Consider the following 15301-nt stretch of genomic DNA (forward strand, 5'->3'; position numbering starts at 1 on the left):
TTATAATATTTAATTACTTCTAAGCTCGTCGCTTGCCCTGTTCTGGGAACGTTGTCGGAAAAAATTGCTGTGGTGAGTTGACTGGCCTGTGGGGAGAGGATCTTCTGTCGCTACCGCTGAAAAAAGTGTCGCCACGATGGAATCCGCGGTAAAGGGCCGCCGGATTGCTGGCTTCAGAGATGAGGAATGCCAGACCACGGAATGTGAGCTCTGGACGAGCGCTGGCGTTCTTTCACGACTGTATGTGATAATGAGTAATCGTATCCGCGATGGCGAACAGGTCGACATTTGAACACATTAGCGTGCCAATGTTACTCGCCATAAAGACAGGCTTGCATAACGTTGTCTGTTAGTTGTAATGAGCACAAAAAGGCACGGGTTTAATAGTTAGCATCCCTGTTACAGGCATGAACATTTTTGCAGGCTTAGCAAGCCTCGGAATGTGTTTTATAATCGTCTGTTTTACTGTTTTCGATTTATGATGGCATGCAGCCGAAATGACCGTTTAAAGTGTCCCGCGAGTTGGCAGCACTTTTGTTGCCCGTTTGTGCTGTGATTATAAGGAAGGCAAACCTAATTAGGTATTCAAAATGGATTAGGTAACCACGGTACCTAATCAGGAGAAATGAGCACATACAGTGCATTTTTTCAAATGTAATTTTTAGAAACTCAACCACTGTATAACATATTCTTGGTTGCGTGGTGCTAGGCTCATGTGACGATATTGCATGCTTAGGTACCTATTTTTATCGCCACAAATTGATATGGGTGCTCATTAGCATTATTTACGAGTCATTTATCAACTTACTTGATCAGAAGTCAGAACCATTGGAGTAAAATACAACTAATTGGGCTTCATCTTTACTAGCCACGAACAAATGCAGGCTTCGAAAGGAGAATGCACCATTACACATGCGCAATACATTCGTGGTTGTGACTGATGTAGTTTTGTATTTGTTTCATTCTCTTTTGGCATATTTTAGATTTATCTCTGTATCACTGAGCGCGTGGGTTAGGTCTATGAGCACATGACCAATCCTGTATCCTTGTTGCAATGCATGTGCCCGTCTGAGATGTATTGAGAAATGTCCGACTGCCACTGTCACGTCTCTCAGACGGAATGTCGAGATGGCATCGATGACGTCACGGCTGTCAGCTGTCCACCGCGAACAGTGTCAGAATTATCGACGACAAGACTAAATCAGTGTTCTACCCGCCGACGCCTGCAGAAAACATGTGGCTTTGCCGGAGAGCGGCTGATATGTAGCCGGTGACAGTTTCTCGTTGATGGACTGCCGGTAGCCGGCTGCATCTGATCCAATGTAAATGACGGCCATTGAGATGCGCGGCGGGCTGCTCTGTTCACACGCCGCGCCGCTCGCTGTTCGCCCGCCCCGGCGACCGCTCCACATCCCTGTGTCACGCTGTTCCCAGAGGTGTACCAACACTGTGCCCATGAGCCGTCATCTCGACCGGCAGTGACGTCACTGAGGCACGCGGGGAGCCGCCACGGGCACGCTCTTATATGCATGTCCTATTTTTCTACTGACACTGAATGCATAGCTCATGCTTCCTTTTTTATGAGCTATGAGCATTGAGTAACGAGTTTGCTCCTAAAGGAAAGGTCAATCATTTGGTTCCGATCGGAACGTGCCTGTTTGGATCGAAGCTATGCATGATATCATGGGACGGGAGCGGCTAGTGAATTGTTGGACCGAGACCCGCGGATGGAACGTCCAGTGGTGTAAGGTCAGTGTGTTATAAATGGAACCAGTTTAACCATGGGCCAATAAAAGGCATCCAACTGACTGCTGTGTAATCAAAAGAGCCGCCAAAACGTAGCATCGGACCGACGGATTTTATTGTTCGAACGGTCGACGAATATATTCCAGTACATATAATTATACCTTGGACGTATCAGTAGACTGGTGTATTCTTGGACTGAGAGCTGATAAAATAATACCTACCTTCCATCAGTCATAGGACCATATGTGTGCAATATGAGTATGACCGACGCTGTTCGGAACCGGCGCCTATTTGGCGGCAAGGCGTATCGTTGCATCGCAGCGCGGACGGTTTTGGACGCGCCGCCCCAGATGTCGGGACGATAGGCGTATGACACTGAGCAGTGGCCGCCCTTTTGGTGCGGTCGTGGCACAGTTGGGGCGAACAGCGCACTTTGCGGCAAATCAACCGAGCCACTCTCCGAAATCGCATCCGGCGGTCGCATGCCTCTAATTGTGTTGCATATTTAACTCTCAGTATTAATGTAATGTAATTTAATTATGTTTTACTATTTTATCTAATTCTATTATTTGATACCTATGTTGTGTTGCGTGCATTTTGCCAATTTTTATGCAATATAATCCCTAATTGTATACCTACTAGCAAGTGAAGGTAACGAATTGATGGAAAGCTGGCTGGAAGCCCGAGTGACGCACCACAGTGCACAGTGTGGCCGAACACCAGTTTAGCGCGAATTTAATCCCAGCGCCGCTCGGATCCACTGAAAATGGTTCTCTGGTTCCAAAACTGACACTTACCTTTCGCCGGACTTATTGGTTTTCAAAATACGCGCCGGTCGAAGGGGGGGGGGGTACGACCCCCGTCGCTGTTTCGCCCCTGATGGAGCTAGAGCCCCGCGGAAAAAAAAACGAGCGTGTACGCCGTTACGAGACGCAGCGACTGGTATCCGATTTTAAGGTCTCAGGCCAACCTGTGACCTCTGAGGTCAGGTCAAGTGACCCAGGCGCGGATTCGTTTTTTATTAATAACTTCGCGAAAAAATGCCGCAGAGCCGCAATTTTGGTATCATCATGTTCGCCTCACTCAGGCGCGTCGAATGGTATACTTTTTGTTCGGCTGAAGTTAACTTAAGGTGTTGACCTTGGGTCAAGGTCAGGTCAGAATCCTCCAGATCACGAAGTTGGTTGAAGGAGGTCATGTCGCGTATCATTCGATTCGGCAAGTCTTCCTGAGTCCATTGGTGGCTTTCTCGACTCGCTAGCTCAATTTAATCGGGAGTTATTGACGAAAAACTCTTATTACCCTAGTGACGTCATAAATGACGTCACGTAAGACCAACAATGCATAAGTGAAGCATCGGACCTTGCAAGGAGTGCATGAAATCACGATTTCGTGTGCTTGAGATAGTTTATTAGGCTGGAGCCTATCCGGCCGCGCCGCCCCCGACCTTGGTCAGGTCACATAGGGCGGCCGACTAGACATGTTCAAAGCTGAGTTGACGGCAAATAGGCAAAAACTGGCAGCTGAAACTTGCTCGCTTATGTTCAGAAAGGTGCGATGAGTTCAGCCATGCCCTATTCGTCATATCCATTTTTATCCATTTTGACATTTTTCAACTTCTTTATTAAATACTATCGTGAGAACGATGCACATGCAGGGCTCTTGTTGTAACTCATTAAACTCAAAAACCATGCATTGAAAAGCTACAATGATAGCAGAAACAGCTTCATCATGAATTGTGCTATCCAGTGATATGCTATTTTCTCATATATCTTCTCGAAACTTCCGTAAAATTTACGTTGAAAACTGGACATATTTATCAGTACCATAGCCCGATTTTAGGAACCGGAGCGTGGGTCTACTTTCGGCAGGGATATAAGTCCTCAAATGGTAAAGTGGCTTAAAAATAAGGTTCTATCCGATAACTTCAGACAATTTCCTACCCACTGATAGGTATAAATAACAGTTTATCGAAAGTCGGGTTTTTGATTAAATTCGCGCTAATCTGGTATTCGGCAAGACCGTGCAGTGGTACGGATCTGAGGCTGCAGTAAAGCTAGGCTCCGACCGTCCCTCAATACAGTCTTCGCGGTTTGAGATCGTAGCAACAAACGGTATCGACGCTACCCTTTTTCAATTGAGTGGCAGTGCGGATGTGAGTTTTAAATAAGGTTCTATCTAACCATAAGCTGGCTGGGCTCGAAACTGCAGCTGCAACTTTTTACGTTTTGTTGTCACTATCTAATGGCTCTACTTATTTTGTTGAATGTTTCTTATTGATATAGGATAGCCTCATGTGTTCCAAGTTTGCAAGCTCTGTATATTTCGCCATGACTGGCAGCCAAATCGTGTCATATGGTTGAGCTCTTCAGTGCATCAAGGAGGGTGAACTAACCTCTTTTCTATGTATGTTCGTTTCTATTGCGCAACAGGCGCAGGTCCTCCTTTATATCATGACTTATCTGAGGTTACACCTACACTTGCATGCCACGAGGGGCTGCGTGCAGATATTCCGCACTGTTTGCATCAGTGCTGCCACTTGCCAATGACGCCACCACACGTGGCTCTGTTGTGCGCCTGGTGATGTGATAGTGACGTCACTTTGTATTTGTGGCTGGTTGAGTGACGCCACGGAAGCTAATTGGATAGCCAGGTGACCTCACGGATGTGGGAGCGTTGCGGTGGGTGTGGGTTTTGCTGGCCGCTGCCGGTTTGATGAAGACTCGGAGATGGAAGGGATGGGGGATGCGTCCAAGACCCGCCTCTCGGCCGTCTTCTGTGTACTCCCGCCTAACACCCCACTCCGCCTCTCGTCCCCAGTTTGTATCGGCACCAGCGGGCGGATGTCTGTACCGGGTAACCGGACGACCCACTACGAGAACCTCAAGGATCGCTACACCAACTGCACTTATGTGGACGGTAACCTGGAGCTGACGTGGCTACAGGACGACAGTCTCGACCTCAGCTTCCTCCAGTACATCAGAGAGGTGAGTGGCTACTGGAAATCATCGGACTCTGTATATTTAATTTCAGCGTTAATTCCAGAGAAATCGCCATGCATAAAATTTGGAACCTTTCTAATGTGTGCTTTTAATTAATGTACAAATGGCCTATAAGTAGGTGACAGGTGTAGTAGTTTTAGGGCCTTGGGGGCATACATATGTACATGCATAACGTTTGCGTTTACGTAACGTTTGCATAACGTTCTATGTATCCCTCGCGGCTTACAGTATGTGTATAGGTGCTTTTTAGCTGTGATGCCAAGCGATTACATAATTTTCAATAGCAAACGACGAAGGATGAGGGCTGAGTGTGACCGAACTGAAAAAGAGTTGGGCCTACAGTCCAACGGAATACCCACCGTGCCGATACCATTCGACAGCTGAAGGCTGAAGCTGAAGGCTGTAGGAATAGCTCACCTTCCTTATATAAGACGACAGGTACAGACGCAAAGCGGCATTACGTTCCACTATCTCTACAGCTTGATAGTGGCTTACATACCGTTAACACGTGCGGAAAACATGGAGAAAATGCCGAAAAATGCCGCGGCAGTTTGGTTTCGGCGATCAGGTGCAGGGCACGCGATATGGGCTCCGCTCAGTGAGGGTTCATACCATGTATGACCGTGTTCCACGCCAGCGGCCACCGTTCTGCGGAGGCCGTAACGGTCCTCAGTTCAGGTGAAACAGTGGCACGCTAAACGTTCAGTTTAAATCGTATTCGGTGCCTCGGCTGTAACACGCTCTAGACGGCCGCTCGCACCGCGCGAGCAATATCAGGTGGTCTGTACTTCGTGCCCATGCTTAACGCGATTCGTAACAAATGCAGTCATAGCGAGCTGAAAGGCTGATTAATTATAGGCCGTTTGCACTCTTGGAGACGTTTAAACCCGAAATTTTCAGTTTTTTTTTACTGTAAATTTTGTTTGTGTTTAGAAGTTAGAACGTTTCTCTATAGATGTAACGGATGTTTTGGAAAATAAAGTGCTTTCTCAAGTAGTTGCTACCTATGCGAAATGATTGCTTAATGCGCACGAAACATAAAGGATTGTGCAAAAAAAACTGCTGAAGCCGCATGACAAACTTTGTGTCACATTCACACTCTGATAATGGTCACAATTACAGAATGCTTGACACAATTAGCTTGATTTAAATTGATAAAACTGCTTAAATCCTTTCACAAAATCAAAATTCATTCTTCACTCGAAAGTCATAACCTGTATGAATCTGCAGTTTTGTGAATTGCTCTGCTGGAGAGATCTTAGGGTCAACGTTTTTTTTAAAGAAGTTACCTTTTGCTGAACGATTTACTTTTTATTGTCCGCTTCATTATCGCCTGTCACCTGCGACTACCGAAGAAGTGCCGACCGTTTCCGCCGGTCCACCTGTGCCAACACGCGGCCACGCCGGCGGGCGGGCGGGGCCCACCCTGCCGTTCCGCTCGTCCCGCCCGCTCCGCCCGGCCGCTGCCACCGCGTCTGGCTGTCTCAGTGCAGCGCGACGTGCTCGCCTCAAACGGCACCTGTTTGCACAGTGCACACGGCCGCCAGCGAGTCATTCTGACGTGAGAGGAGTCCTCTGATAGAGTGCACGTGAGTCTGTCGTGTTGACTCAGGCCGCAGTGGCCGCAGTGACTGGAAATATCTCGATGTTCCCTGGCCGAGCCTCCGTGTGACGGTTGGCGGCGTCTCTCTCCTCGGCGGTCGATTGGCTAGACGTCGCTGTGGGTCCAGAGAGGAGTGGAGTGTTTGCAGTTACCTACCACTTGCCCTCTCCGAGGCCCGAGGCCGGCTCGGGCGCCGCTGTCCGAATCCGCCGCCGGGTGGCAAAGTGTGCGCTCCAGCGGAGGTGTCGCGCCGGGAGGCTGGTTTGGGACCGGTGCAGCTGAGTAGACCGGGCTGAGTGTGACGTATGACCGGCTCTGGTGGGCGGCGGCAGACCACATCGGTCAGCCGGCAGCGGTGCAGGCGGTGCAGCGGATTAGCCACTGCGCCGGAGATGATGTACGAGCACTATAGCTACTAAGGACGGAGAATTGAGGCTGATGGGTTATCCTTCGCCCTTCTCCGTCACCCCCGTCATTTTAGTGACATTGTAGCGTTAGCAGTAGTCACTGAATGACCTCTATTTCGATTCAACACCGCTCGAAAGTGTCGATTTTACTGTTCTTGACTCCGGAACACTTTGAATTAGACTTACCTATCACTCGGTGTGCTGTAGGTAATGGACTTTGTGTTGCACCTCTGTGTACGTTATAGACCTGTGATTCGACAGACCGGCCCATTTCGACCATTCAAGCTAGTTGTAGCAGTAGTGCCCGAATGGGAGGCGGTAAAACTGTCTGCTCTCCATTCGTCCAGACTGCTCCTGCCCACCGTTCGTCGAACTACCCGCGTCCCGTTCAGCAGGTCTCCTTGCATATCCCATCCGTTTCATCTTTGTCTTATCTGTCCCTCCTATTATGTTCAAACATTTTTACCGCGTTACGGTTATTTTGCCCGTCTGCCCCGTCTGACAGTTCGTCCCGTCCGTCCCATCCCGTCTGTGCCCCCTCCCCTCCCTCTCTCTCTCTCTCTCTCTCTCTCTCTCTCTCTCTCTCTCTCTCTCTCTCTCTCTCTCTCTCTCTCTCTCTCTCTCTCTCTCTCTCTCTCTCTTTCTGTCTCCCTCCATCTCTCTCTCCCTTTCTCCCTTCCTCTCTCCAGCTCCCCCCCCCTCTCTCTCTCTCTCTCTCTCTCTCTCTCTCTCTCTTTCCCTCCCTGCCATATCTTTCCACGGCCACCCCTTGTCTCCCGTGCTCATCTGACGTCATCACTCTCTGTTCTCGGCAGGTCACGGGGTACGTTCTGATCGCCTCTGTTGACGTGCCACGTCTCGTCTTGCCTTCACTTCAAATCATCCGCGGCAGGACACTGTTCAAGCTGAACGTCTGGGATGACGAATTCTCTCTTATTGTCACCATGTCGAAGATGTACAGCTTGGAAATGCCGGCACTCAGAGGTAAGGAAGAAGGCTAAGGGAGGGCCCTAGCTTTCTCACATTCATGAGGTTGATTTCCTCCTTGAGTGGTTAAATACGAGGGTCGAGTGGTCGATGGATATTAACGGACCTTTTCGTCCCGGGCCGACTCGGTACCGTACACCTTTGTGACGCCACTCTCCCGACCCGCAGATGTCCTGGCGGGGAACGCTGGCGTCTTCGACAACTACAACCTCTGCCACATCAAGTCCATCAACTGGACGGAGATCCTGACCGGTCCGGGCGCCGACATTGTCTACCACTACAACCTGACGCAGCCAGAGCGCCAGTGCCCCGGCTGCGACCCGTCCTGCAGTGGCGGCTGCTGGGGGCCGGGACGCGAAAACTGCCAGAGACTGAGCAAGATCAACTGCTCGCCGCAGTGCTACGGAGGACGCTGCTTTGGCCCGGAGCCGCGTCAGTGCTGTCATCTGTTCTGTGCTGGTGGTTGTACGGGACCCACCCAGTCGGACTGCCTGGCCTGCCGCAACTTCTACGATAACGGTATCTGCAAGCAGGAGTGTCCATCCATGATGCGCTACAACTCGATCAAGTACTCGTGGGAACCGAACCCAGACGGGAAGTTCGCGTACGGTGCTACCTGCGTCAAGGAGTGTCCCGAACACCTGCTGACTGACGGCAGCGCTTGCGTCCGCTCCTGTCCCCCGAACAAGAAGGCCAAAAATGGCGAGTGCGTCGCCTGTGATGGACCCTGCCCAAAGACGTGCAAGGTGAAGAAATCCGAAATTATCCACGCTGGAAACATTGACCGCTTCCGCAACTGCACGATCTTGCAGGGTTCGCTTCAGATCTTGCAGCACTCGTTCGACGGTTTTCAGGAGATCCACGAGAACTACACTTTTGGACCCCACCACCCTCGGCTGCACCCGCGACGGCTGGAAGTGTTCAGCGATGTTCAGGAGATCACCGGATATGTCAACATCGACGCCTACCACGAGGAGTTCCTCGACCTGGGCTTTCTGCGACGACTTCAGGTGATCGGTGGCCGGTTCTTGCACGAGTACTTCACGGCGCTTTACATCGTCAAGACGTCACTACAGTCACTGCGGCTCAAGTCGCTGCAGAAGATTCGATCCGGTGGTGTGCTCATTGTGGAGAACAGCGACCTCTGCTTCGCAGACGGTATCAACTGGGGCACGTTCATCTCGCGGGACCAGAAGTCGCAGGCTTCCTACGACGTCATGGTGGAGAAGAATAGAAACTCCTCCAGTTGCGGTGAGTAATCTTTGCGGCGTATATGATGGTGCTATTATAATAAGATGATTTTGCTTTTGAGTTACATATTGTGCCTTTATAGTGAATTAATGCGAAATACGAGGCGTAATCGTAGGCGTTGCTATCATAAGCACGCAGTATCCTGGGTGGTTAAACTAATGTAAAAACCGTAGCATGCAAATCCTTTTATATAACTTCGTTGACAAAAGGCACTAGCATTGCCACAGCCATATCAGTGGCATTACATAACAACTTCCTCAAACAGGCTGACGACTTTTCAGCCCGAAGCCTACCGTCCATCCTCTGACTTGCTCCTTCTGGTGGGTTTCAGCGGCAAGCGGGCTCGTCTGCCACGAGCAGTGCACGGACGACGGCTGCTGGGGTCCCGGCCCAGACAGTTGCCTCAAGTGCCGCGCCTTCCAGGTCGGCCGCCGCTGCGTAGAGCGATGCGACACCTCGCGAGGGTACGTAATGCGTTCGCACATTGTCACAGACTACGTTATATGATCACTGCATGCTCCATGGTGAAGATAATGCGTGCCTATCATGTGTCCGTACTCCGTCTTGAGTGTTTATTGCTCTAGTTTGTGTTAACCCTATGTGATTTTTCGTATTGATATCCCGGCAACTCCTGTGGATGACGCTGTGTTTTACCCAGCTGCTCTGTGCACAGCTGTTCGGTGGCTGTCTCCCTCCTTTCCGGTGCCCGATGACCCCTCTAGTCGGTCGGCGTCAACACGTCCGAACGGCTTGCCGCGTCCACTGACGCCCCTCGTATTTGTTCCGCCAGCATGTACAAGTCATCGCTAAACACGTGCGATCTGTGCCACCCGGAGTGCGACGGGCCGTGCACGGGTGGTGGACCCGACCAGTGTACCGGCAGCTGCCGACACGTCAAAGACGGTCCCTACTGCGTCAAAAAGTGCCCCGAGGCCAAATACAACGCGTCCGGCGTGTGCCTGCCGTGCCACCCCAACTGTCTGGGCGGCTGCTCGGGCCCTAATAACACGGTCGGAGAGGGCGGCTGTGTGCGCTGCCACACGGCAGTGTTGGACGAGAACGATCGAGTGGTGAGTGAACCGCCAGATAGGGTGACCATTTCCCCCAGCTATCCAGTCTCCTGCATGTAACGCCGTTCGACTATCGCGTACCTTTCATCTCATCTTGTCCTGTCTCATTCCATTCCGCCCGTTTCTCTCCACTCGGTGCCTCTCCCTGTTCGCACCGTTCCCATTTCGCTGCATTCCGTCGCGTCGCGGCCTCCTGAGGGTAAGTATCCACCGGCGGCGGGGGAGGCACCAGCTAGTCACGCCATCCATTACGACTCGGTATCAGCTGCGGCATCAGCTGGCCGAGCGGCGGGGCGGTGGGCGGTGGCGAGGCGGTGGGCGGGGCGGAGGGCCGGCCGGCTCCACCGCCCCGATCAGAGCCGATACAGGCGGCGCCTGGAAGACTGGCCCGCCGACTACGCCCGCTGTGCCGACCCGCCCGCTGTGTCGACCCGCCCCACTGCGCCTGCCCGTCCCTCCCTTTCCGGCGGCTGCACCCAGTGACCCTTCACCTGACTGTGACTGACCCGCTCCACTCGATGGCACCTTATCCGTGCACGATATGGATTTATTTGACAATCTTTAAACTAGGCTAGACATTTCTCTATCAGTCACTGGTGCCGAAGCGCAGGAACGTTTGCAGTTAAGTATGTACCGTATTGTTTTGCAGGAAGGTACGGATTGACACCGTGTAGGGCTTCGCCCTTGTTTATGCTCGGTGGCTTTGACCAGAAATGGGTCTCTGTCCGCATTAGCGGCTCGATTGGTACCGAGCAGTGGGGAGAGACTCTCTGCTTGCGGACGGGACGGGGGCCGGGGAGGGGGAGGGATTAGCACCATGTCGCCGGTACCCGAAGCCGTGTCTCGCGCCGTCCGTCGACCACGGCCGGCCTGTCTGCGGGCTCCGCACCGCGCTGAGAACAGGCGTCTCGCCCACAGGAGCGCTGTCTGGCCGCAAACGAGACCTGTCCCGACGGGCACTTCAGCGACCACGCTCGATCACAGAAACAAGGCCGGATGGAGTCGCTGGCCTGGAAATTATGTAAGAAGTGTCATCATCGCTGTAAGACCTGCACTGGATACGGGTGAGTGTTTCTGCCGCAGAGTTCTCACATTATCTCCCCGTTCATCACAAACTGTCTGTGATGATTGTGTTTGTTTCGGTCACGAAATTGTAAATCGATAGACACCAGCCAGACCTGGTAGCGTTGTAACGCGCCTTGTATGGCCTCAGCATTGCTAAATGAAGTTCTTTCTCATATTGGCTAGCTTTCTTCTACAAACGAGTGGCGAGCATTTGGTACGTGAACCGTATGTCCGATTACATTTTTGCGCATTGTAATCGCTAACAGCATAGAAATTAAGCTTCTTAGAGGCTCAGCAGTCAGCACCTTACTGACGACCCTCTCCCTCTCTCCGGCGATCAGGTTTCACGTGCTTGTATGCCAGGAGTGCGTGCACTACCGGAACGGAGAGCAGTGCGAGGACAAATGTCCGGAGGGCTCGTACTCGAACGAGGACACTCACGAGTGTATCCGGTGCGCGGCCGAGTGTGACGGCTGTACCGGACCCGGGCAAATGTGCAAGGAGTGCCGAAACTACCGCATCTACCTGGTAAGAGTGAGACATGGGGAAGTTTTGAGTTGTGGCTGATGTCCTCACCATCCGGTGGGTGGATGGTATCTGGTAAAATAGTAAGAGACCGATGTGTCTTTGTTCAGTCAGGCCGGACTGCAACTAGTAAACGGCCGGTGTGCCAATAGCACGAGGTCGACTCAATTTGTGAGTGGTAAACCGTTCAGCTGGCTGAGTAGGAGCACTGTATGAAAGACATGATATAGCACTTCTCTAATTTATGATGCCCAACCATACACTTTGCGTTGTGGTCGCTGCTGTGCAGGATATCTTGACTACTCGTCATTCAGTAACTCGCGCCTGTATCATCAGCAGGCTGGCTGTCGTCATTGTTTGATGTTGGTCTGAACTCACCACTGACCTGCGCTCGTCCCCCGGTAGGACGAGGATGGTCCTGACGGCAGCCCACTGTTCAACTGCACGGCCCAGTGTCCCCCGAGTCACCCGCACAAGCTGTTTCCGTCCGACGGCGGCGACCCGTTCTGTTCGGCCGAGATGGGAGCGGGGGCCGACTACAGCTCGGATGAGAGCATCACGATCGTCATCGTCTCGGTTGTCGTCACCGTCGTCATCCTGCTGGTCGTCATCATCTGCATCGTCTGCAAGTGCCGCACGGACAGGAAGCGACAGCAGATGACCATGGAAATGCTGATGAGCAAGGAGGGTCTGGAGCCGATTGAAGTCACAAACGTGAAACCCAACATGGCCATGCTGCGTATTGTGAAGGAGGCTGAGCTCCGTAAGGGAGGCATTCTCGGGTTCGGTGCGTTCGGCACAGTGTACCGTGGAGTCTGGGTGCCCGAGGGAGAGAACGTCAAGATTCCTGTAGCGATCAAGGTTCTTCGCGAGGATACAGGAGCAGACACCAACAAGGAGATTCTGGAAGAGGCCTACATCATGGCCTCTCTGGAGCACAAGAACCTGCTGCCGCTGCTGGCCGTCTGCATGACCTCCCAGATGATGCTGGTGACGCAGCTGATGCCGCTCGGATGTCTGGTCGACTACGTGAGGAACAACCGCACTAAGATCGGTAGTAAGCCCCTACTTAACTGGTGCACGCAGATCGCGCGCGGCATGGCCTACCTGGAGGACCGGAGACTGGTTCACCGGGACCTGGCGGCACGGAACGTCCTAGTGCAGACACCCAACCTGGTGAAAATCACCGACTTTGGGCTGGCCAAGCTGCTCGATATTAACGAGGAGGAGTACAAAGCAGCTGGCGGGAAGATGCCCATCAAGTGGCTGGCGCTCGAGTGCATCCAGCACCGCATCTTCAACCACAAGAGCGACGTCTGGGCATTCGGTAAGTGGCAGTGCGCTGATATGTATGTACAACATACATAGGTGGTGAAACGAGGCTACCGGGATGTTGTACTCCTTGATTTGCAAGGTGACGTAAACGTGAATGAGTAATCTCAGAGCGTGTGATCGTGGTCTGATTCGTAACTTGAAAATTTGTAACTTGAAAGTTTCAACCGTATTGTGACTATGGTCAGTGTCTTGTGGTATGCTGTTGTCGCCTTGCTATGTCTGTTTCGACTTCGGAAAGGTATCACCTCTGATAATTCCGGTAGTTTTACCTACCGTGACCGTGCTGTGACCGTTTTCTGGCCTGGCCTCCCAGGTGTGACCGTCTGGGAGGTATCACCTCTGATAGTTCCGGTGGTTTTACCGTGACCGTGCTGTGACCGTTTTCTGGCCTGGCCTCCCAGGTGTGACCGTCTGGGAGGTATCACCTCTGATAGTTTCGGTGGTTTTACCGTGACCGTGCTGTGACCGTTTTCTGGCCTGGCCTCCCAGGTGTGACCGTGCTGTGACCGTTTTCTGGCCTGGCCTCCCAGGTGTGACCGTCTGGGAGCTGCTTACCTACGGCGGCCGGCCGTACGAGGACGTACCCGCCAAAGACGTACCCGACCTTCTGGAGAAGGGCGAGCGGCTGCCCCAACCCGCCTCCTGCTCCATCGAGGTCTACATGATCATGATCAAGTGCTGGATGCTCGACGCCGACTCGCGGCCCAACTTCCGCGAGCTGACTGCCGAGTTCGCCAAAATGTCGAGCGACCCAGGCCGGTACCTGGTCATACCGGGCGACCGGCTGATGAGGCTACCATCCTACACCCCGCAGGTTAGCGATACACCAGGGCAATCATTTACGCAGAGCAGGCTAGGCAGATACAGCGGGCCAATCTTTCATCCATGTCGATCACACATACCCGATGTGTTAGATCGTGCCCTTAAACAAACAATAGATCAGTCTCTATTTAGGGTCATTCTCCTCTATCAAAACGCACTGTGCTATCCTGGAACAGGGCGTTGCGGTCTCTACGGACTTCAGTCGCAAACATTTCGCCTTGGTCGGTCATTTATAGTGCAGTGAACTCGTGATCGCCGCTTGGTTTATCCTATAGCGACAATTATTTCAATATGAATTGATGAATTGATCCCGCCAAGCGTCACACGCGTACACATTCACACCTAGGCGTTGGTAGCCAGAAAGGTGTGCTTTCCTCCTTCCACTCTTACCGGCTGACTGCAGGCCTGGTTGGACATATCCTGTCCATGCATTGTCCGCAAGTACCGCTATTCCAACACTGCGCGATGTGTGCCAGTGCGTCTGACTGTCTCCTTTCCCCACCACAGGATGAGAGGGAGCTGATGCGCTCGTTAGCAGCCTCAGCTCTGGACAGCCCGGCTGACGTGCTGATGGCTGCCAGCGAGTACCTGCACCCGGCTGGCCTCCACGGTACAGGGTTCGGCTCGGTCGGCAGCGGCGCGATCGGCTCGCTCGGAGCGCTGGACGCCAGTAGAAACGGCTCGCTGAGGACGCGTCAGAGGCGACACACGCACGAAGAGGCCGGTCGGAGGCGGGCCGGGTCGGCCGGGTCTTTTCGGCATAACGACCTGCATCGCTCGCTCGGTGAGTAAAGGGTGCTCGGTGGGTAAACGTAGCTACCGGTTGGGCATCGGTTTACAGACACTATTGGATAGGCAACTGAAGACCACTCTATGACTAGCGACAAACAATGGATTAGAGGGATCGGTCGTTGTGTGATGTAGGCATTTTATTGGGTAACGAGGGTTTATTTAATGGGCTATTTAACTGTAACCGAGCAGTGGCAGTATCGACAACTCGTCGGTAACACTGTTGGTTACCCAATGTCACATCGTGCCACTGTCATTTGATTAGCGATGTCAGGTTCATCGCAGCTGCTATGCACTCTTTTTATGACCGCAACTGTGATACCTGCAGCTGCTATGGACCATCTGATCATTAACACCTATAACCAGTACCCCTAGCTAACTATATGCCAGCGCCACCGTGAACCCTCTCTTGACAGCATCTCTTTCCTCGGCAGGTGAGATGGGCGACGACGACTGTTTCGAGTCGGGCTCGATGCTGGGCGCCGAGGCTGGCGGCGGCACGACGCTACACCTGCCTCTGGACGAGGACGACTACCTCATGCCGTCGAACGGCACCCCGGCCGACTCACCGCCGGCCTACATGGACCTGATCGGCGACGACCCGGACTCTGGTGAGTGCGCGGATGGTGGGGCGCTACAGGTAACAGGCAGTGGGGTTAACGGAAGGGCTAGGTGCTGAAAAAAGTGAAATGAGATGAA

General features: G+C 52.6%; 1 protein-coding gene across 4 annotated transcripts in view; it reads left to right on the forward strand.

Moving 5' to 3' along the window:
* Positions 1-15301, forward strand: part of LOC122384248 (epidermal growth factor receptor-like) — a 45821-nt gene that overhangs the window by 29306 nt on the left and 1214 nt on the right. For all 4 annotated transcript variants that reach the window (XM_043371439.1, XM_043371438.1, XM_043371436.1 and 1 more), the window contains 11 exons: positions 4567-4733; positions 7574-7742; positions 7914-8996; positions 9328-9460; positions 9787-10066; positions 10985-11130; positions 11473-11659; positions 12062-12983; positions 13522-13805; positions 14321-14597; positions 15037-15213. In XM_043371439.1, the coding sequence (XP_043227374.1) occupies positions 4567-4733; positions 7574-7742; positions 7914-8996; positions 9328-9460; positions 9787-10066; positions 10985-11130; positions 11473-11659; positions 12062-12983; positions 13522-13805; positions 14321-14597; positions 15037-15213 (3825 nt within the window). The remainder of the gene's footprint in view (positions 1-4566; positions 4734-7573; positions 7743-7913; positions 8997-9327; positions 9461-9786; positions 10067-10984; positions 11131-11472; positions 11660-12061; positions 12984-13521; positions 13806-14320; positions 14598-15036; positions 15214-15301) is intronic.

The sequence above is a fragment of the Amphibalanus amphitrite genome, unplaced genomic scaffold (genome assembly GCF_019059575.1).
Source record: "Amphibalanus amphitrite isolate SeventyFive unplaced genomic scaffold, NRLGWU_Aamphi_draft 000184F_arrow, whole genome shotgun sequence".
Classification (NCBI taxonomy): Eukaryota; Metazoa; Arthropoda; class Thecostraca; order Balanomorpha; family Balanidae; genus Amphibalanus; species Amphibalanus amphitrite.